This window comes from Colobus angolensis, unplaced genomic scaffold (genome assembly GCF_000951035.1).
Source record: "Colobus angolensis palliatus isolate OR3802 unplaced genomic scaffold, Cang.pa_1.0 Scaffold162, whole genome shotgun sequence".
Taxonomy (NCBI): domain Eukaryota; kingdom Metazoa; phylum Chordata; class Mammalia; order Primates; family Cercopithecidae; genus Colobus; species Colobus angolensis.
Window position 1 is genome coordinate 1789877 of NW_012114733.1, and position 23814 is coordinate 1813690.

A 23814-nucleotide genomic window follows, 5' to 3' on the forward strand; every position below is an offset into this window, starting at 1 on the left:
GTGTTAGCCAGGATGGTTTCGATCTCCTGACCTCGTGATCCGCCCGCCTCGGCCTCCCAAAGTGCTGGGATTACAGGCTTGCGCCACCGCGCCCGGCAAGAATAGGTTTTAAGTGCAGTGCTTTTAGATATAGCTAACAAAGCCAATATAAATTTAGATTTAGCTAACAAAGCCAATTAAAAAAAAACACTTAAAAAGTTATATACTTGAAATGCAGGTATGACTTAAAGTGTTCATGATACAACTTGAGCAATTGGTGTTTTCTATAAGGCTTAAATCAGCTTTGAATTATTTTAAACCTTCATTACCGCCACCAAACTAAAATACATGCATACATACACACCTACACACATACATACAAAGAGTAAAGGAGAATTGTGATGCTTGAATGTTGGCTCAGCTACTATGCTCTACAATTGCTTATTGAGGGAATTCCTTTATTTCTTATTTGGTGGATCCGAAATTTCTGAAAACTTTTGTATTTGTAAGCCAGAATACCCTAGGGATGGTTTCTCTAGTTTTATATTTGAATTCTTCTTCTTCTTCTTCTTTTTTTTTTTTTTTTTTTTTTTTTGAGATGGAGTCTGGCTCCTCTCGTCCAGGCTGGAGTGCAATCTGTGCTCACTGCAAGCTCCACCTCCCGGGTTCACGCCATTCTCCTGCCTCAGCCTCCCCAGTACCTGGGACTATAGGCACCCACCACCACACCTGGCTAATTTTTTGTTTTTTAATAGAGACGGGATTTCACTGTGTTAGCCAGGATGGCATTTGATTAACAGTGGCATTTGATTAACGAAATCGTATTTCAAAAGTCCACAAAAATTTGTGAATTTTTTTTTTTTTTTTCTGGCTGTGGGTTTCTATATTCACAAAGAAAGGAAAGTTTTCAGTTATTTTAGATCAACCTAGGGTAGTAATGTGGTTTCCGATAAATTGTTCAACTTTCTTTAGTAACTAACGTGATTTTTATCCCATCAAAACTGGGCAATTTCAAATCTCTTTTATAACAACCTCTTGTAAATTGTATGCTGGTTACTGTTGCCTCTTCTGGTCATATTTTCTTTGCCTCCAATTGAGATTTCAGAAGGTCATGGGAGATGGGTAGACATCTGTTCAATTAAAAATGCACATGTTGGGCAGATTCCACTACTAGGGGCAGGTGTCAGTTTCTGTTGTGATCTGTGTCACAGCAACATACACGCATTTAAGGGCAGAACCTACTCATGGGTGTTGGCCTCTCAGTCTTCCTCTTATCTGATGTATTTGGCTAACTGTGTCATCATTAAAAAGATCTCCGACTTCCCTTCTTCCAGTTACCTTTGTAGAAACTTGCCTTTTAAACTGATATTTTCATTATATAATTTCCTTAGTATAGCCCTGGATAATACTCACTGTTGACTCCTTTGGTGATATTTCGATGAGATTATAACCTGATGATAGAAATCTGATAGTCCAGACAGTGTGATTAAAAACTATTTGCACGAATCTTACTGAAGATGACCACATTCTCTTATTGCTTCCAGCAACGAATTACCATTGAGCCAGGGACATCATATAGGCTGCAAGGACTGAAACCAAACAGCTTATACTATTTCCGTCTGGCTGCACGCTCCCCTCAAGGCCTGGGTGCTTCTACTGCAGAAATATCAGCTAGAACCATGCAGTCAAGTAGGTGTCTCTCTTTGCTTACTTTCTGCCTTTTTGTTTCCTCTGGTAGATGTTGGTAGCTTTCACCTTCACCAACAAGCAAACCTGCTAATATGCTTAATAGTTAGTAGTCTCTAGGTTAGTATGCATCACACTTCACAGATGAAAGTGTAACTGTGACTTATTTTGGTCTCACACTTGATCCAAATAACAGATCCCACTTTCCCACATTGAAAGACTTTTAAAGAAGGTGGCAGACCTCCATGGGTGAAAAGTGGGTGAAAGGAGTTAGATCAAGCCCTGTTTAATGAATTATAAGGCTTTAAAGCAAAATTCACATTGAGAACCCTGCAAAATAATCATAGGAGGGCTTGGCAAATGAAAGAGACTGCAAAAGACAAAAAAAAAAGACTTTTTTTAAGCACACAGGCTTTAGCTTTGTAAACAAACAAGTCCTTATTTCATGTAGTTGTTTCTACTAAGAAAAGCTCAGGTCTGATGACTTGTTTCTTATTAACTCTGTGTGTAGTACATGTGGAAATTTGGAACATTAACAGAAAATCTGTATCTGGACAAATTTAGAAACAATGGAATAATGGCAAACATTTTTGCACTTCTAAATTGTGTTTTGTTTCCTCCCGTTCAATTTCTTTTCGGAACTGTTACCCTTAAGCATAGCTGTGTTTATCACAATGGGGGTTAATTGTGCCCAGGGCAGATTGTTTTGCATAAAGTATTATACAGGAGATTGTTTTTGATAGAAAGTTTGGTGGCTTATAATACTATTAAGTGCTTTTTATTAGTAAGTGTCTACAATTCACTGATAAAAATACTATTTACCTTGAATTGAAGAGTTTTGTTGAGTTATTTTAGATTTCTTTGTATGACATTTTGTCTTTGCTTTTTGATATAGTGAATTATACAATAGATATCTATAATAGAAATACATTGAATTTTGTCAAGAAGATGCTCTGTTGACCTCGTATTTAGACCTATCAGCAAACCTGATATTTATGTTTTAAAAGATTAATTTCCTTCCATATAAATAAGCAAGTTTTCCACCATTTCATTTTCTATAGAAACCTGAAAACTTTCAGGGTTTTTTGATAATAAAATGTATGTTTTTCCCTCTTAAAGCATGATTATTCACATGAAAAGGATTAGGATCCTGTTTAATCTGTTAGTGATTACTGTTTATTCCCATAAAATTTTCTTTCATTTAAAGGCATAAGCATGTAAATTAATGCATTCCCTGTATGTCTGCTTTGAATTCCAGGCAGGCTGATAAATAGTATTGTAGAAGATAATTTCTTAAAACCAAGCATTTAGTTAAGAGAAATGTTACATGCTTCAATACCGTATTTCGCATGGTTTACAAACCTCACTTTTTTAACATGTACATATAAATTGAATAGACTTTTTATAAGCACATCAAACGCTTATCTATTCCTTATTTTATTAAAGTAAAATTTTCAAATGGTATTTAATATATTCTCACAAAATAGGAAGTCTGAAGATAGCCCTAGTGAAAACCAAATCAGCTTTTTAAAAAGAATTACAAATGAGTCCTTGCTGTTACATGAACAACTCAATTTATTATGAATAATGATAATGCATATAAAATAGTTTTATAATTTGAGGTATAAGAACCCCTAGTCAGAATCAGTCAGAAAATGAGATTCTAGTGGTTTTGCAAATCTTATTCCAAATTTACAAGGCTGTCCTATGAGGATTCCTTTTTTGTCAATACAGAGAGCTTTTATTTTGATTGACTGTAATAATGAACACAAGGCACGTAAATTAAGAAAGACTGATAATCCCCTGAACAATTGAATACACCTGGCACTCCATAATATTAAGACTTACAGAGTCTAGGGAAATCCCCAAACTACACATTCAAATATAAAACATAGGATTGCTTTATTCACTGTACCATATACATTACTTTAAAAATATATGTGTGTGTATATGGATTTGTATTATCTTTGCCCACTTGTTTGTTCTTCTTTAGGAACATACGTTATTACATTTTAAATAATAGTAGTAATTGTGCTGTCTTTTATTGGTTTTTAATTTTTTGAAATCATAATGTTTGGTTAATTTGATGGAAAATAATTTCTCAGAAAGTGACTAGTTTAATTTAGAATGGGCAGTAGGAAAGCATATCTTTTAACTCTAATATAAACCCTATGTTGTATGAATATGTACAAAATGAAAGAAATTTTGCACATAAGTTATATCTTTTCCAGTTGATACTTGGGTTTGAAAAAAACAGTTCTTTTTAATGACTGTGTTATTGACATTTTGTAAGGGATAAATGCTTATTATTGATTTTACCAAATTTTGCTGGTGGGGTCTAATTCTTCACTAGCAATGGTGTCTCAAGAAGAGTTATAATTAAAAAGCTGAAAGCTGACGTAGGGTAAGTACAAGTTACAGTCAGAATCAACAAGCCTGACATTGCCCTCGGGTAGGTAAACCTTGAACTCTGCATTTTCATCCTTTATTGATTCTGCATGCTCACTGTGTATGGGCTACGATCAATGTTAACATTTTTTTATTATTATTAAAACTGGTCAGGCAAACTCAGTTTTTCAGATAGAGTGAACCCTCTTAGGTTTGTTGCTGACTTACTTATTTTTAATTGGAACTGGTAGAAGGGCATTAGCGGTTATTGTAACTTTTCACACTTAAGAAGCCTTTCGCAAATGAGTACCGTATGTAAACCATCCTCATTCTAGAATATAGAAGGGAAAGCTTGGAAACAACATCTGTGAAGCACCATCAGACCCTCAAGTAAATGCTAGCACTATTTGCAACTTTTTTGAAGCTGGGTAGTCAGTATAGTGGGGGTGGGAGATACTGAGGGATTGGTTTAGAAGAAGAATTTATATCGCAGGTAGGTAATTTTATTTGAGGCTCCATTATCTTGAGGTCTCATTTTCACATATTCCCCCCACCCCATTATTTAACAGTTATTTTTGGTCATTAATTCATTTTTTTGGTTTATTCATATTACTAAGCCAAGGTACATAATTTGTCATTAGAATTTAAGTTTCATAGCCTTATTTTTGTTTCGTCCTTATTGTTCGTTTATTTATTTTTGCCTTTTCTTTTGTTTTATCATTTTCTTTTTCAACCACTCCTGTCCTTTCACTTAAATCCTCCTTTAACTCACTACCAAAATAAGAGCCGTCAGCTCCTCCTCAAGACATTAGTTGTACCAGCCCAAGTTCCACTAGTATTTTGGTAAGTTGGCAACCTCCACCAGTGGAAAAACAGAATGGCATTATCACTGAATACTCCATCAAGTATACTGCAGTGGATGGGGAAGATGACAAGCCTCACGAGATTTTGGGAATTCCTTCGGACACTACCAAATACCTTTTGGAACAACTGGAAAAATGGACTGAATACCGGATCACTGTGACGGCCCATACAGATGTCGGCCCTGGCCCTGAGAGCTTGTCCGTGTTGATTCGAACCGATGAAGATGGTATGTTGCCTCCGCTACGTCAGTTTGCACCCTTCTGACACAGTCTTGGTCTGCTGTCTTTCAATAGGCTAACAGTAATCTTTTTTCTCTGCTCATCTTTTTACCCAGCATTGCAGTTGCTTTAGTATTTTTGACAAAGACTTGTCTTTGCTGCAGCCTGGCCTTTTTTTTTTCTTTCTTTTTTTAAATCTCAATGCAGTAATTTGCTTCTCTTTAAAAGGACTGTTGGCTCCTATGGTCTTGCAATCCAGCCCGTCTCTGTACCTCCATCTAAAGTCTTCTGTGTTTTTCTTGGCTTTTTGTAGTCACTTCTTTTACATTTTGAAGTTAACTTTTCAAAACTACCTTCTTTTTGTTGCCTTTTTGTCTTACATATTTCAGAAACATTGATGCTCAACATTCAATTTTTGGCATCTTTTGTATGGAATACCTTTGATATGAGAAAAAAGAGAAGATAATCCATATAATCAAGAATCTTTTTATTCTGCTGTTTAAAAAGAAACCTTTAAAAAACACACAACAATCAACAGCCAGTTTTTGTTATTATTTCAATGCTATACCTCTTTGTGCTTTAATGCTTTGAACCTCAAAGCATCTTCCTTGGCTTTTGTACATTTTTTACATGTTTTTCTATTTCTCTGATACTCTTTTTTTCTTCCATTTTTTTTTTGCATCGGTCATGTTTTTTGATCTTTTCTTAAAAGGTAGAGCAGATTGGTTAAGCATTTTCATTGGTTGAAAATGTTCGTATTCTTCAAAGGAAACATAGTGGGTTTACCCATTTTTTGAAAAAGAAACCTAAGTAAAGAAAATGCAGAAAATGCTCTGATTGGGTGGGACAAGTGCCTATAATTTCTTTTATCCAATGATGTTGTTCCAGTTCCTAGTGGTCCTCCTCGCAAAGTCGAGGTGGAGGCTGTCAACTCAACATCTGTTAAAGTCTCATGGCGCTCACCTGTGCCCAATAAACAGCATGGCCAGATAAGAGGATACCAGGTACATTATGTGAGGATGGAAAATGGTGAGCCCAAGGGCCAGCCCATGCTGAAAGATGTCATGCTGGCTGATGCACAGGTAAGCCTCTGAAGTTATGTATCTCGATTTTTATATAAGTGTGTCTTAGTTCATATCTTGCATTTGGCCTTATTTTAGTTTTTCAACATTTAAAAAATCCTGTACAAAATTCTAGTTTTCATTACACATTGATGCATATTGATCTTTTCAGTCAGAGTTACCATCAAGTGAGGAAGGGAATTGTAATGAAATGACACTCAAGTCTGATTAAAAACATGTTACTTTTTCCTTAAAATACAGATATTCAGCCCTTTACAACCATATTTGAGTTTGCCTTTCTGACTTCAAAAAATGATTGTCTTAGTTGAGTCAAAGAGAAGATTTCTAAACTGCAATTTGGCTGATGGAATCTATTTTCTTCTGTGCTAAAACAACTTGGAACTTAGTTGTTCTAATTTCTAAATGTATGTCTTCTTCCATTGAAGAATAGACATTTTTATTCAGGTACAGTTACTCAGTATTATATTTAGTACTTCTTCATCAAATTACATATTTGATGAAACTCATTGTTTCCTGTCTCAGAAAATGAAGATGGTGACAATGATATTAAAAATTGAATCAGAATTTCCTAGAGAATAAATGGGATCCTTATGTTGAACCAAGGTTAAAAAAAAAAGTACTGAAACAGAATAGTTGAGTATATGAGAAATTGTATTGATCTTAGGGCAGTGGTTTGCAACTATGGTATCACAACCTGGTTTTATAATTAGTTGTTTAAAACAGAGCATTGAAAATTTTCACAATTTTTCAAAAATTAGAGGTGATGCAGAGATAGTCCCATAATAAATTCACTTGGGTTTTACATATTTTCCTGAAAGGAAGATGAAGATTTCAACTTGCAACTACCATCCTGAAAATTGTACATGACTCATATACTAGCTTACCTTTGCTGTATCTAATGGTGATGAGATATCATGGGGATGGGATATTATGATCATTGGAATATTTTCATTATCCAAGAAATTGGTGACTTGGCAGGGAAAAGGATGGAGTTTATAAAATATCTGAAATTTATTTCAAATGAAAATGCCTTTCTTTGTGTGAAAGTCAGAAAGGTTATGAAGCAAGTTGAAAACTGTGGCACCAGGTTGCCCAGTTCTACATTCTTGTCTGTAAAGGCGGACGTATCCCCTGGTCAAGAGATCGAGACCATCCTGCTCAACATGGTGAAACCCCGACTCTACTAAAAATAGAAAAATTAGCCGGGTGTGGCGGCACACGCCTGTGTAGTCCCAGCTACTAGGGAGGCTGAGGCAGGAGAATTGCGTGAACCCGGGAGGCGGAGTTTGCGGTGAGCCGGGATCGCACTACTGCACTCCAGCCTGGCGACAGAGCAAGACTTCGTCTCAAAATAAATAAATAAATAAATATAAAAAAAGAGAGCAATAAATATCTCTGTGCCTCTAAGGAAAGTACTTACCCCAGAAGTCTTAATACAAGTCAACTCTCAAAAGCCTTTATGTTTTCTTCAGTTTTGAAACATTCTAAGCAAAGGGATCTGGATTCACGGCTCTCTTATCTAGCCCAAGGCCACTTCCGTAAATGCAGTAGAGCTTCATAATACCCCTTCAACACTGGAAAGGGGCCATTGACTTGATTTTTGTCAATAATTATTATGTAGTGCCTATAAAAAGAAAGTTATAAAATTAATAAAACCATCACTATGTTTTATCATATAAGTCTACAATTATGGAAAAGAAAACAATATGACCATCGTGCTTTGATGTTCTCCTTTGGTTCTTAGATATTTTACATTATAGAACAGTAATTCTGTCCCATTTCCATTGTAAAATCTGGTAGTTAACGGAATTATATAATACCAAATGCATTAAATGTCAACTCTGTCTTTTTTTCCTCTTCTTCTTTGTCTTTTCTTTATTAATTGCTGATTTTTCTTGTGTATTTTCCTTCTTTCCCATCTCATTTATTTTCCTTGACTCTTCACTGAAATTTCATTACATCTCACAGGACTTCATTGAAGCTATAAGTGTTAAATATAGTGAAAGATATTAATCTCAATAGTGACTTTTAATTGTGTAACTTAAGATAGAAGTCAAAATAAATATGAGTAGGGTATGAGTAGAAATATTCACTTTTTCTGTGCCTCATTGCTGTGTTTCAGTGAACCATACATTTAAAGAATATTAGCTGGTTTTAGCGATAACAGTAACAAAGGATATTTAATTTGACTTCCCAATCAGAGGTGGAGGTGGCAGCAAAACACACATTCTCTGGAATTTTATTGTACACACTGCTTTGTTCGTTTTTTCAATTTTTTTAGTCTAAGAAGGGCAACAGTGCCTGTATAAGGCTTTAAATTTTTTTTCTTTTTATTTTGTTTTCCTCCCAACCTTCTTATTCTCAATCAGTGGGAATTTGATGATACTACTGAACATGTGAGTAATTTTTGACTGTTTTGTCATAAGCAGACTATATATGCTTGTTTTCTCTGACATCCTTTCACTTATTTGTGATCTGTCATCACAGTTTGCTTGGATGCATGAACTAACAAATTATTTTTAAGTTATCTTCACTATGTGGTGCACTTTTTATTTTGGTTTCTGTTTTGTGAAATCGGCATGGTGCTATTGACTGCGTAAGAAATGTCGTGGGCTTGTGATATTTATTTTGATGGCTGCTACTAACTCTGCTTTGTGACAGTCAGAGGAGGCATGCTTTAAAATACAGGGGTGTTGTCCAATCTTTTGGCGTCTCTGGGCCACATTGGAAGAAGAAGAATTGTCTTGGACCAGACATAAAATCCACTAACATTAATGACAGCTGATGAGCTAAAAAAGAAAACAATCTCGTAATGTTTTAAGAAAGTTTACAAGTTTGTGTTGGGCTGCATGTGGGACAAGCTTGCTTTAAATGAAGGCATTGCAGACTGGAGATGTCAGATTGTTTGGTGTAGGCTGCTCATAAATCCTACTCCAGGGTCACATATCCAGTGGATAACAAGATACAGATCTGGCACTGATTAACTCTAACTAGAAGTGGCTGTTCTTCACTTTTACCCATACATATTTGAATGATGAGTGGATTATGCCAAGAAGTAGAAAGTATCTTGCTGAGGGAGGAATGTTTTTAAAATATTTGAATGAAAGTTCTATGTTATTTATTGAGGGACTGTTATGTATATGCCACTGCAAGGGACACATGATGTGACACCTGCCTTTCTAGTGTTTATATTCTAAGTGGCTAAGGAAGAGTAAAGTTCTGAAAAGTTTTGTAAAATGCAGCAAAATATATGGCCTACAGCAGTGTACCATGCATTAATAAATTAGTGGACAGTGTCAGTAAGAGCTATGAATTCAGAGACAGTGGTCCAAGATAGTAAAAGAAGTCCTGAAGCTCAGTTGAGAATTTAAGAGATGATTAAAGACTGAATAAGTGAAAAAGTGTTTGTGTGTGTGTGTGTGTGTGTGTGTGTGTGTGTGTGTGTGTGTTGGGGAGCTGGAGGTGGAACATATATGTTTTTTTAAGTTGAGCACAGCAAAACCAGTCATTGAGACAGTTGAGCATGTGGTGTAGTCACATGACAGTGAGCCTAACAATTTGATATAAATGAAGGCTTCCTGTAAGTAACTCAGTGGTAAATAGAGCTAAGAGGTCAACTATAATATAATACTGGAAAAACCAGAAGAGTCAAGCCAAAAAGCTGGCCAGTCAGTCTTTAACTTTTCAATATTAGAGCGATATAGGAGAAATTTTTAAAAATGAGTTAAAGGCTGACAGGAAGATATTCTTCCATTCACTGAATAAATATTTACTGCCAATGCACAGGACTCTTACTGGGAATCTTGTAACTGTGTCCAAGGTATCAGTTCTCGTGGGATTGCCAGTGCAGCAGCGTTTTTGACCATAAACTTCTTTGACTATAACTCACAGTAAGAAATACATTATATGTCGTGATTCAATGCACACATATGTTTAACTAAAATACAAATTTTATAGAACCATATTTTGTATAATAAGCACTAACATTAAGTATTCAAGTTTATTCCATTTCATTTCTGTTTGTTTAAATTCTGGTCATGACTGACTAAATTGATTTCACAACCTACTAAATGGGTCATTACCTGCAGTTTAAAAACCAGTGACTTAGTGGATAGATTAGAGAGTAAAAAGGTGGCAGATAGAAAAGCAAGTAAAAAGAGTTATTTTGCTAATTTAGTCATGAAGTGATAAAAATGCAACAGAGTTGAGGCAGTAGAAATGAAAAAGTAATACTTAGGATCAATAAAAGGAAGAATTGGCAAAAAAACTTGCTAAGAATTGAAGAGAAAGAGGTCAAAGATAGCTCATAAGTTTTGCAAATGTGTTACCATTCATTAAAATATGGAAGTAAGGAAGGGGAGTCTACTTCCAGGAATGATTTTTAAGTTTTAGTTCATTTGAACTTGAAGTAACACTGGGTAGTCACAGGAAAATATCCAGCAGATATTTACAGTGTATATGCCACTGGAGCGCAGATTGGAAGTCACAGCTGAAATAAATCAGGAATATAGGCAGGAATAATTACCTAAGGTTTAGAAATGAATGCAGTTTGTTTGTTTGTTTGTTTGTTTGTTTAAGATTAGAGAGAAACAGTAGACCAGTGACTGTGACAGAACCTCAGGTATGCCAACTTTTAACAGTCAGGGACAAGAAGCAAAGTGGAGACAGGACAGGGGGATACAAAGAGAATAAGGAATTATGGCCATAGTACCAGGCACATCACCTCACAGAGCATACTGAAACAACCAAGGAAGGAAGTGTACCCACCTCTTAAAGAAATAAAATGTAATCCAAGAAGGGATATGATCATGGCAGAGAGAGGTGAGTCCAGTTGAGATTATACCACTGCAGGGTACTTGACGCATTTCAAATTGCGTTACGTCTGTTATCCTCTAACAACCTGGGCAAGAGAATGGATGTGTGTGGTTAACTCTAATTTCATGATAAGAAACGTATAAAGCCCAGAGTGCATAATTTCTTGCTGCAAAATTTGGTGATGAAAGCAAGCCTTGCTGCTTTTTCTAGTTAGCCATGCCTGCTTTTCAGCATTACTCCGGTGGCATGTGAGGGCAACCTTGGAAACAATAATATTGGCATTTAATCATCATAGTTTTCGGCATAGTCAGTGTGTCTGCTGTCATTTAGAATACTGCTCTTGGGTAGTTTACTTGGTTTTTCTATCCTCTGTAATGTTAGGGAAACCATTCCAAGGTCCTGGAAATACAACATCTCTCCCAAATAGCCCATTTAAATGGCATAATGAAATTTCCAGTGACTCTTCAGGATGGTATCTGAACTTCTTGAATTTCCACAATGAGATATTCCTGCTCTTTTGAGAAAGCATGTTGTCAGAAGCTGTCATATTTAGAGTCAGCTTCAACAATTGAGCTCTATGGTATCTGTTACAGCCTTGCAATGCAAAAAAAAAAAAAAAAAAAAAAACCTACTGTATTTCACACAGTATAATTCATTCACTCGTCAGTCACATTGTCTTTAGATTTGGAAGACAATGACATTGTGTATTTTCCTAAATTTATCCATATTCAATTTGAAAACACAGCTGTGCCAAAAATCTGAAAGGGTTTTTATATTGCTCTGTGTGTGAGTCTGTGTGTTTCAGTGCGCATGTGTACATGCAGCTCTGGTATTTGTTCTTAAAATACTGGAATAAGTTAATAGCCAGAATCTCTAAAGAATCCCATAACCCGTAGTTTAAAGGAATAGATCAAAGACCATCTGGTCTTATAACCACCACCACTTTGGGCCCTGACTAAGAGAAAACTAAGAATTTTGGTAAATAGTATGTGGTATTTAACGTTTTTAGAAAGTCCAAATAAATTGAACACATACTGGTGATGCGGTAAAACTAAAGTCCAGTTGTATTCTTTGCTTTTGTGGCTGCTTTTTAATGTGTGTGAAAATTCTCCTCAGTGGATAATGATTTCTGCTCATAGCCTATACAAATAACCAATAAACATGATAATACAATCAATCAATAAGAGAGCCCTAAGCCAATTCTCTCTCAGGGTATCTGGTCCAACAACAACCATTTGATAAAATTCTTCCATAGTGATAAAACAAGACTGTGCTGGCATCAGCCGCATCTGCAGTCTGTGGGTTACAGTGGATGTGTGTGGAGAGCTGTTGGCATAAAATAATCCCTCTTTCATGGAATGCTTCCTAGAAGTCAGGCATAGTTCTGTGAGTTTACCTCATATAACTCATAAAATCCTATGGGGTCCTATTATAATTCCAACATTCACACGGGAAATGGAGGCACAGATAGGTAAACGTACTTGGTCTGTCCAAGCTAGTAAGGACATGAAAGTTGAAGAATTCAGGAAGTCTGGCTCCAGATTTAATGTCTTTGACTAATAAATACCGTAAGAACTACCTCCCAAGATGCCTGAAGACACCCCTTTGATATCAGCATGAAAACGGATCTCGATAGCATGAGCTCAGGCATGAAATTTCCAGGGCTTAGCATGGCCGCAAGGGATGTGCGAGCATTTGCAGAATGAAGGCAGACATCTGGCCTTGTTTTTCCCCCAGGGCATTAGTAGCATGTTTTGAATCAGTGACATTCTGTTTTGTCATTTCAGGACATGATCATTTCTGGGCTCCAGCCTGAAACTTCCTACTCCCTTACGGTCACAGCCTACACAACCAAAGGAGATGGTGCTCGCAGCAAGCCCAAACTGGTGTCCACCACTGGGGCAGGTAATCATGCCTGCGCATATATGTGCCTTGAATAGTAATACTAACTTTCTAAATGGTATGGCTAGCTTCTAGCAGGCTTTTATTATTATAAAATCAGACGAAATAAATGGACTATGGTCAACTTTTGTGTTTTTAGTTCAGGGGTAAAAAAAAAAAATAGATCAGGGAAAAAAATAGTCCAAGTGCATAATTTGTCCAAACTATTCAATCAGTCATTCAACAAGTATTTCTTTGAGCAGCTTCTGTGTGTCAGGCATTGTAACCAGCACTGGGGATGAAGCAATCAACAAAACAGAACAAGAATCTGCACTTATGAAATTTACTTTCTGAATAGGACTAGATAATTAACAAGTGACGAAAGGAGTATAAAATAGAATGTCAGAAAGTGGTAAGATGAAAAGTAAAAGTGTATAGGCAATTAAGGATCAGGCAGCCTCTAGGGGCTGAGAAGTTCTTGTAGAGGAAGGATTATTTGAGACTCAAATGATGTGAAGGATCAAGTCCCATGAAGGTCTGGAGGGAAGGGGTCTGGGCAGGGAAGTCAAACAACAATTTCAACTTCCCTGGACAACTTCCCTGGACAACAAATCTCCTTAGAAGAGCTGCCATCTTAAACTGGGTTCATGACTTACAGTTCTACCTTTTGTCTTCCCCACCCCCTGCTGTGGGAATTCTAAAGAAGCCAAATTGAACAAAAGATAGAAAAAAAAAAGAAAAAGAAAATTAAGAAGGCTAAATAGTATAAAATTACTCCCTTCTAAAGAATAAGGCTTCTTCAGTGCTTTTTAGGGTTACTGTGTGGAAAAGCCAGCATGAAGGAAGAGCAAACATTGTAGAATGAGTAAATTAAGAGATAATTGCAGAAGGACGCTCCTCCAATCCTCATATATAGCAATCTCCCGTGAACATGGAAACCATGATTTGATTTACTCCGCCCAAATCACTTCTCAAACAACTTTTTAGGAACATACCTCTATGTAAAGGCATAAAGGAAAGAACAGCTGTGATGCTGAGTGCTCTCTGGGTGCCGTGCTCACTGCCAGCTTTGTCTAAATGTCGTAAGATTTGCCTCGCTCGTATCCTACCACCTGGAATTGCCTCAGGCAGCGGGATTACAGATGGCGAAATCCTTCAAGGCTGAATCTTCTGGGCTTTTTTTTAAAATACCATTACATCAAGCTAATTTAATGCCCTGCAGAGCAGACACGTATTCAGTGAGGGGCATGATGGCATGATCACTATCTGGCTGTGGAACCAGTCTCTATTACAACATCAACAACCAAGAGTTCAATCTCAAATTGAACAACATGCATTTCCTTCACCTACATTTATAAATATGCCATAATAACTCTGAAATGTCTTATATTAAGCACCACTCCCCTGTTGCCCATTATATAGGGTCATGTTAGGATGACAAGAAAGTAGAGGATTTATAGCCAAGGGATATGAATTTTAGAGAAAGGAATGATTTTTTCTATTTTAACGTCACTAATGCCATCTCATCCCTTTTTAGTTACCATACAGTAGACATTTTAGAATTTTAGAACTTATTCATATATAGAATTATTTTGGCATTTTCATTCACTATTTTAGATCCTTCTTAATCAATAGAGGCTTCGGTATTGAGATAGAAAATGCTTGCAATTTAGATGCCTATACATTTACTTTTGTAAGACCTCCCCACTGCACCTGGGAAGAAAGTAGAAGAATCCAAATTTAATTCCTTTAAGAGCGAAGCTCTAGTTTTTCTTTGCGTAAGCAGCCCCTATTCATGGTTTATCCCTAGGCGATTAGTGGATATATCAATTTGTTTTGTTCTGTATACCATACTAAAAATCCTCGTATATTTATGTGACTGTGGAGAATTACTGAATTTATCTCACAGATGTGGGCTCCTAATAATCATAATTGTAAAGGTATTTAGTTACAGCTCCCACAAAGAATTCAGGAATTCTCTTGAAATTTTATTTTAATAGTAAACTTCCTGATTGTGGGGTGTTTGTTTATTATACCTTGTTTCTAGAACCTGTAAATAATCATATCTTTGAAACAAGAGTACTGATCATAGTTTAAGTATAATCTACAGGAGATTCATATAACTTGAAGGATGCTTCTGAAGAAAATGTTGGCTTTTATGTTTCAATCATTATGAAATATCTGTATTTTCTTTGTTAATACTCCCATTATTCTGTATTGTAATATTTAGTTTAGTCCTGAGGCCTTGAGGTTAAAGGCAAACAGAAAATTCATTGGTTTGACATTTTCTGTATATTTTTACCTGAATTTCAGTACTATATTGAACAGCTATGTTAACGATAATCAAAAGATGACTGTGACAGGGAGAATTTGGAAATATTAGCCCAAGTCCAGTCAATTATGATTGTTGTTGCTTTGGTACTAGGTTAAATTGGGGCTAAGTTTAGAGCCATTGCAACTAAGTACCTCGGCTGATCGCCAATGATTGCAGTTGCTAAAAAGTAAAGGGCAACCACACGTATATACCAATTCTGAAGTCCTAAGAGATTTTTTAAAGAATGTAAGAGAATAAGAAAATGTAAAAGGGGGAAGAGTTTATATGTCATGACATAAATTAGAGTTATTTACTTTGTAGCTGGACCTTCTCTGCTTCTTCCAATATGTTCGCTAAGACCTGGCCAAAAAGTGACCTTCTGACTCCCCTGAGTAATTATTTAAGACCCTTTCATCTTACCAACCCTCAAGCTCCAGTGCTGGAGTGAGCAGAACCATTGAACCAACAGCTGGCATGACCTATAAAAGTAGTCTACAGAATAACCCTAAAGCATTAGAAACCTGAGCCAGACTCCACAGATCGCACAATCTATCCCACCTCGTTATTTTCCCAACTGGAATATGCCTGTGTTAGAGAACATAGACCCTGCTGTATCCGTCTTTATTTCCTTACTCAAATACCTGTGTGCCAGTGTACAAGTATTTGCACTAAGTGAATTGTTGGTAAATGTTTGATACCTATAGTGTTTCTGGAAGCCAGGAATGCAGTGAGTTCCATTGCCAATCTGTGGAGTTTGGGAGAATTCTTTTTAACTATGTATTAATGATATAGAACTCTCTCCTCATTCCTTTTCCCCTTTTTATCCTATCAGTGATTCCCTGGATGAAATATCACAACTGTCCCAAACCCTTACTCCAACCTATTTAAACTGCATTTACTATTTCTATTATTCACATGCTTATGGAAATGTTGGGCATCCCTTCGTGTGACCCTTCATGGGGTCAACCTCTCCTGAGGTGATAATTGGGAGTTCTTCTCCAAGCTGCACAAGCATTCATTTCTTTACTGAGCCCTTCCTGTATGCTTCATGGCACTTCCAGACTGGTTGTCTCATAGTTTTCAGGCTTAGTAAAACTTCTGTCCAGGGAAGGAATGACTGTTGTGGGTTTGGCAATAGATAGCAGACTGAGATCCTTGTGTACAGCAGGGGAAGCCAGTAGGTCAGAGCTAACGCTCTTATTGCTAGATCATTACTTTGATCTTGTGATTCCAAGCCGACAAGCCTTTCTGTCCCAGAATAAGAAAGGTCATGCCAACATCGAAAGCAAAAGAGATTATTCCATCCTAAGCTTTGACTCCCACAGAAGAATATACATTTACAAAGTCAGTGGGTTTTTTTCTAGACTTTGCCAGCCCATTATATTTCTCCAAATGTGTACTATAGCAATATTATAAAGTGAAACATCAGTTAATAAGAACATGCTCATAAATGACAAATATTAGAATGAAATCTATATTTGTGGTATATCAAGAAATTATTTTTATTTATCCTAGCTTTACATGCATCTTACAGAAACAGGATACACAGTGTATATATTATTATGCAGTTCATTGGAACTACAATTTCAAAAAATTTTAATAAATATTTTTAATCTGTTGTCCTGGAGAATGTTGAGAATTAATAGTTGTGTTTCCACCCACTTGTTTCAACTGAGTTTCATATGAAGGCTGTATTCTCTGCTGAAAGCTCTATTTCACCATGGATTTTTCACAGCAGAGACTCAGGTGTTTAATCCTAGAGACCATCACTGACATTTTCATGAACAAATCATGTAAATGCTGTGTATACACAAAGGGGAATTAAAGATGTCTGCCAGTGTCTCTACCTTAAAGTACTATTTTAAAATTAAGATAATTGTAAATACATTAAAAGCAAATGGAATAGTTCACACGGTCTCCAGCTTATGGATGGATTGTGTTCTGAGAGGGTTAGTTGGTTGTTAAGATCTCTGGATGCGTTTTTTCCTGAGGAACACAGTGAGTACACAATGATGTGGTTCCTGGGCCTACCTTCAACACACGTGTTTTATATATACAATGCAACACACATGTTTTACATATATAACACAACACACATTATTGGGTAATTGTTTATCTAAAAACTTTAGAGAGTATTATTCTCATACATTGTGGGTTAGCTGAGTTACATAAGCGTGCTATGAATCTTCCCAGCATGTGAAACAAAACTGTTGCTCCATTGGTTAAGGAAGTAAATATCTTAATGTTATTTCTGAGAGCAGAGCACATCTTCACCTGGTCTCACTTTCTGAAATACAAAATGAAGAGGCTAATCAGTCCATCTCTGAGGTTAATATTCTATATATTGTCTCATAATCTTTTTTAGTGATTTTTTTTACCTTAATCTATATCCCTATGGTATGATTTTTTGTCACCTGTCTCCCATTACTGTAAGCTTTCCTCCTTTCCTACCATCTTTCTTTTTCTTCACGTTCATAATTTTGAGACACAGTTTCACTGTCACTTAGGCTGGGCAGCAGTGGTGTGATCAATAGCTCACTGTAGCCTCAAACTCTTGGCTCAAGCAGTTCTCCCACCTCAGCCCCCTGCGTAGCTAAGACTACAGACATGTGACACCATGCCTTTTTTTTTTCTTCCGTAGAGATGAGTCTTGCTATGTTGCCAAGCTGTTTTCAGGCTGTTTGTTTGTTTGTTTATTTGTTTGTTTTTGAGATGGAGTTTTGCCCTTGTTGCCCAGACTGGAGTGCAGTGGCACAATCTCGGCTCACTGCAGCTTCTGCCTCAGCCTCCTGAGTAGCTGGGATGACAGGCATGCGCCACCACGCCCGGCTATTTTTATGTTTTTAGTAGAGACGGGGTTTCTCCATGTTGGTCAGGCTGGTCTCAAACTCCCAACCTCAAGTGAGCCACCCGCCTCTGCCTCCCAAAGTCCTGAGACTACAGGCGTGAGCCACTGCACCCAGCCGCTGGTTTTGAACTCTTTGGCTCAAGCAATCCTACCACCTCAGCTCCCAAACTACTGGGTTTACAGACATGAGCCACCATAGTTGGCCTTTCTTCTTCTTTCTGTTAACTTGGTTTAGTTTTGATTCTGATGTTCCTCCCTCAATGTCTTTTGTTGTGGATTCCAGGAATAATTGCTCTCCATTAAAAAGAAATACAGATATAATAATGCATTGAATGAGTAGATTAGAACTCTTCACATTTCTAACTTAAAAGGTAAATAAATTCTGTACTCATTGGAAGCTAGCCCTTCACCATAAAAAGTTTAATATTTGGATTGTTAATAATTGATTAGTATTAATAGAATGCAGAACCTCATGCTAAGACTTCACATGAATTTCCTCATTTATTATTCACAAGAACAATATAAAGTAGATCTTAATATAATTCCCACTTCACAGATGAAGAACTTGATGAAGATGAATGATGTGGATAGTAAAGTTAGACAGAAAGTGCAAATTAGATTCATAGTAAGTCAGTGTGATATTATTTCATATTTTGTTTAAGTTTTAAGCAACATAACAGCACAATTAAGCATTTAAGCAATTGACTCAGACAGAGTTGGGTTTTGCCTTGTAGCTTTCTCACTTGTTACTCGCTGGCCTCGGACAGTTTTCTACCTCTCTGGGCCTCATTTTCTCATTATAGAAGATAGAGATAATAATAACTAATCCAAGAATGTAGTGAGGAGTCAGGAGTGTAAACCAATTGTGAATACTATATGCAATGTGCTTAGCATGGCGCCGGTACATTGCACATACTCAATGAATAAATAATCATTATAGTTATTCTTATTAGTGATATCTAATTGGCTGATCTTTGCTCAAATTAATTTTTCTTTGATATGAACCTTTATGTGTGGAGGTTTAAAATGTGCAGGTATCAAAAAAAATTCCCTTAAGCTGTTGTTTCAATGATTATTTCTGTTTGTGTCCGTTATCAAATTCTAGTATCTCAGCCTACTTTAATAAAGTAAGACAAGGAGCATATTTCCACAAAGGTATGTAGGTCAGACATTGCCTTTTTTGTTTTGTTTTGTTTTGTTTGGGTAAGTAAGAAAATGGGAATACCGGTAGAGTGGAACTCCCTCATTTGGCAATGACTGAAATGTGGACATTCACATTGATTGGTCTTACCACTCCATCCCATGTGCTCCAGTTCCAGGGAAACCTCGGCTTGTGATTAACCACACTCAGATGAATACTGCTCTCATTCAGTGGCACCCTCCTGTGGACACATTCGGACCTCTTCAGGGCTACCGTCTAAAATTTGGCCGCAAGGATATGGAGCCACTTACTACTCTCGAGTTCTCTGAAAAAGAAGATCACTTTACAGCTACAGACATCCACAAAGGAGCATCATATGTCTTTAGGCTCTCAGCCAGAAACAAAGTGGGCTTTGGGGAGGAGATGGTGAAGGAAATTTCCATTCCAGAAGAAGTACCAACTGGATTCCCTCAAAACCTTCACTCAGAAAGCACTACTTCAACCTCCGTCCAGTTATTTTGGCAACCACCTGTCCTGGCAGAGAGAAATGGCATTATCACCAAGTATACCCTTCTTTATAGGGACATCAACATCCCCCTTCTCCCAATGGAGCAGCTTATTGTTCCAGCTGACACCACTATGACACTCACTGGCTTAAAACCAGATACCACATACGATGTAAAAGTACGTGCTCATACGAGCAAAGGGCCCGGGCCATATAGTCCCAGTGTCCAGTTCAGGACACTGCCTGTGGATCAAGGTAGGATTTGTCTGCTTACGGCCTTCCTCCTTTAAAGGAATATCAGTCTTTGGAAATCAGTATTTTGAAGCTATAATAACTGATCAGCCCATTCATATTAATAGGTTCAGCAAAAACTAAAAGGTAAAGTATGTAAAACTTACTACGTCTTGGATGCCTTAGATTTCAGTTATAGAATGTCAAGCAAGTCTGGCTGACAGCACCCCAATGTCCTCAGGTAAGGAAAACACAAAATATAGTTGGCTGAATTGGAGAGAAAGGAAAGATCTTTATGAGACTGGGGTATTAAAATGAATGCTCTAAACAGGTAGGAAAATCATACTTCTCTCTCTCCGATCAAAGTAGACAGCATCTAGCATAAGCCCTGTGGTCCATGGTGGAAAGGACAGGTCATCTGTTTTAAGAATAGTTTAAATACACTGTTTTTCCTTTTCCAGCAGTGTTTGCAAAAAATTTTCATGTCAAAGCAGTAATGAAGACTTCCGTGTTGCTGTCTTGGGAGATTCCAGAGAATTATAACTCTGCCATGCCTTTCAAAGTAAGTTGTTTTCTCATTAGTAAGAAATCACAGATAAAAGTAGAGGGGACCGTTTATCTGGGTAAGTTATTTGCACCGCAAGCAGACCACTTCATTTTGGCCACATGTCCTTGCTGTTCTCGTTTGTGACTTTCACATGGGAGATCGTTGGGCGCTTTGCAAGTGTGTTCTTTTCACTCTGAAGAGAGAGCAGGAGCTTAAACCCAGGGCTGGCATCACTTGTAAGTTACCTACTACTTTGAACTTGAACTTTTTACATCTAAGCTAGTGCTTTTGTTTTTCAGCCAGAGAATGAAATGTACATGGTTTCTACCTATTTATATTAAAATACCTTGGGGGTTTCTGAATTTATTCGCTGGCTTGTATTGTTGGCACATTTTAAACTCTGACTTGCCATTAAGAGATGTTAGTAAGTACATATTTATGAAATAAGAAATAGAGAAACATTTTGGAAAGTAAAAATATATTTAGAAAGAAGAACCAAAACCTTTAGAAAATTAGCAATATTGATAATACATTGAAACATACAGCTTTTCTGCACATATTCCATTGAGATCACATACAACTGAAAGGTCTAATATTGGTAAATGTATATATATATATATATATATATATATCTTTGTATATTTTTGATAGGCTTGGAAACATTTTATCATGACACAGTAGGAAATGACAGGAAAATTGATGTGATCTCCAGAATTATGACCACTCATGGGCTTAGAAGTCACCTAAAATTAGAATTGACTATATATACATTTTCCATAAGCAAGGGCACATTGGTTTAGAAAATATATTTTGCCTCTCTGATCATCAGATTTTTTTGATTGGTTTTATCTCTTTAGATTCTTTATGATGATGGGAAAATGGTAGAAGAAGTAGATGGCCGAGCCACACAGAAGTTAATTGTCAACCTGAAGCCTGAGAAGTCATATTCGTTCGTGCTGACAAATCGCGGAAACAGTGCTGGTGGGCTGCAGCACAGGGTCACAGCAAAGACTGCACCAGATGTACTACGTACCAAGCCTGCCTTCATTGGGAAGACCAACTTGGATGGCATGATTACTGTGCAACTGCCTGAAGTACCTGCAAATGAGAATATAAAGTAAGTTGATTGAAGGGTTAGGGCTGAAGGAAAGAATTATTGGTAAATAAGAACATGATGTCTCAAAATTATAGAGGTCATAAAAGAAGATATTGCTTAATGTAGTGGAAGATTCTTCTGCTCAGACTCCCAGTTTTGCTATCCGAGGTCTGTTACAACGTGTCCTAGTATTCATTGTAACACAGATTTTCCTTCATTTAACACTGAGTTTTTAATCTGTGTTGCAGGGACAATGTTATTTAGGAGAAACACAAAACATGTAGAACATGGTTCTTACTACAAAGCTTTTTGTTTGTTTGTTTTTGTTTTCTTGAGACAGAGTCTTGCCCTGTCAACCAGGCTGGAGTGCAGTGGTGCAATCTCAGCTTAGCGCAAGCTCTGCCTCCTGGATTCAAGTGATTCCCCTGCCTCAGCCTCCCGAGTAGCTGGGATTACAGGCGCCTGCCACCATGCCCGGCTAATTTTTTGTATTTTTAGTAGAGACAGCATTTCACTATGTTAGCCAGGATGGTCTCAATCTCCTGACCTCGTCACCTGCCCACCTCGGCCTCCCAAAGTGCTAGGATTACAGGCGTGAGCCATTGCGCCCGGCTACTGCAAAGCATTTTATGTCATAGTTTATGGAATAAGGTGAATAGGTGATTAACTCTAATATTTGGCAAAATATTTTTCTAATTATGAAGAAGTCTTACAAAGTACTATAAGGTTGAAAAACACATTGGATGAAATTAGATGGTGGTGTATGACACTGATGTATTACAAATAGGAAAAATTCCAACAAGTTAAAGTTAAAAATGACATTGGAAAAAAATATAAACATTAGAAAATTCAAGTGATCTGGTTCGAATGTAGCACAGCATAGAGGCCAATAGGCCTGAAGTGGAAATTAAATCTGGTCAATTAGTTTGTCCAAGGACATATGGCTAGTTGGTCGCATAACTAGTAGAAGAAAAAAGTATTTTCACCAAAATGTATGAACTACAAGTACTGTGGTGGACCCTGGGGAATTAAAAAAGATGGATTCCTGACTTCAAAGACCTTACCATAGAGTGAGAGAGATACAGAGAAACAGAGAGATGTAGTAAGCGTTAATGACAGAATTATGCTTTATCTGAAGAGCAGCTGATTCAGAATGGGTCAAGGAAGTTTCTGATCCCTTAATCTTAAGGGATAAATAGGAGTCATACAAATAATAAAAGAGAGACTATTTGCAAAGGGAGTGGTATGTGCATAGGCCCATTACTAAAGGCACCCAATGGTGCCATACGGCTGGATCCCAGAGTGCCTGGCCACAAGTGACAAGAGAAGGAAGAAGGAGGCGTACAAGAGCCAAGGGTAAACCCTGAAGTGAAAACTATATCCTCTAGACAATGGGAAACCATTAAAGCTCTTTATACAGGAGAGTGGCATGATAACATTTCTGTAATACATAATAAAATTCCATTTTAGGAAATATTTGTTGAGTATCTGTTGTGCTACCTGTTTGGAATAAGAATAAATCCTTTGTCATTTCTTGTATCTCACATCCTCAAGTTTAGATGAAACTTGCTATGTCAGGTTTGAAGGTCAAGCAGAGAGGCATTTATCCATAGCTCATATATTGTTGGAAGTTGGATAGACTGGAGCATCATAGAGATAGTGGTAGAGAAAATTGTTGGGAGGTGGTCACATAGTTAGTTGACTCTAGGCAAATGACAAGATTCTAAAGGAAGGTGATGATGATGGAAATAGGATGCAGAGGCAGACATGAGATACACTAGAGTAGTAGTATAGCATAAATTAGCTGCTTTAATGATGAGATCAAGACAGTAAAATATGGCTCTGAGGTCTGAGCTTGGATGACAATGAATGATGCTGTCATCCTAAAGGATAAAAACATTCAGAAGTAAATGAGTTTAACGTTGGGTGTATTAATATGAAATATCAGTGAAATACCTAGTTAGAAATGTGGGCTTAGAGAAGTTACTAAGGTTAAAGATGGCCAGGCATGGTGGCTCACACCCGTAATCCCTGCACTTTGGGAGGCTGAGGTGGGCAGGTCACAAGGTCAGGAGTTCGAGACCAGCCTGACCAAAATGGCGAAACCCCATCTCTACTAAAAATACAAAAATTAGCCGGGCATGGTGGCACACGCCTGTAATCCCAGCTACTCAGGAGGCTGAGGCAGGAGAATTGCTTGAACCTGGGAGGTGGAGGTT

At 37.2% G+C, this 23814-nt stretch overlaps 1 protein-coding gene across 1 annotated transcript in view; it reads left to right on the top strand.

The window, feature by feature from the left end:
* Positions 1 to 23814, top strand: part of PTPRD (protein tyrosine phosphatase, receptor type, D) — a 1303505-nt gene that overhangs the window by 1108095 nt on the left and 171596 nt on the right. The window contains exons 15-22 of the mRNA XM_011937289.1: positions 1524 to 1668; positions 4838 to 5143; positions 6024 to 6217; positions 8587 to 8613; positions 12820 to 12937; positions 19389 to 19976; positions 20417 to 20514; positions 21357 to 21616. Coding sequence (XP_011792679.1) covers positions 1524 to 1668; positions 4838 to 5143; positions 6024 to 6217; positions 8587 to 8613; positions 12820 to 12937; positions 19389 to 19976; positions 20417 to 20514; positions 21357 to 21616 — 1736 coding nt within the window. The remainder of the gene's footprint in view (positions 1 to 1523; positions 1669 to 4837; positions 5144 to 6023; positions 6218 to 8586; positions 8614 to 12819; positions 12938 to 19388; positions 19977 to 20416; positions 20515 to 21356; positions 21617 to 23814) is intronic.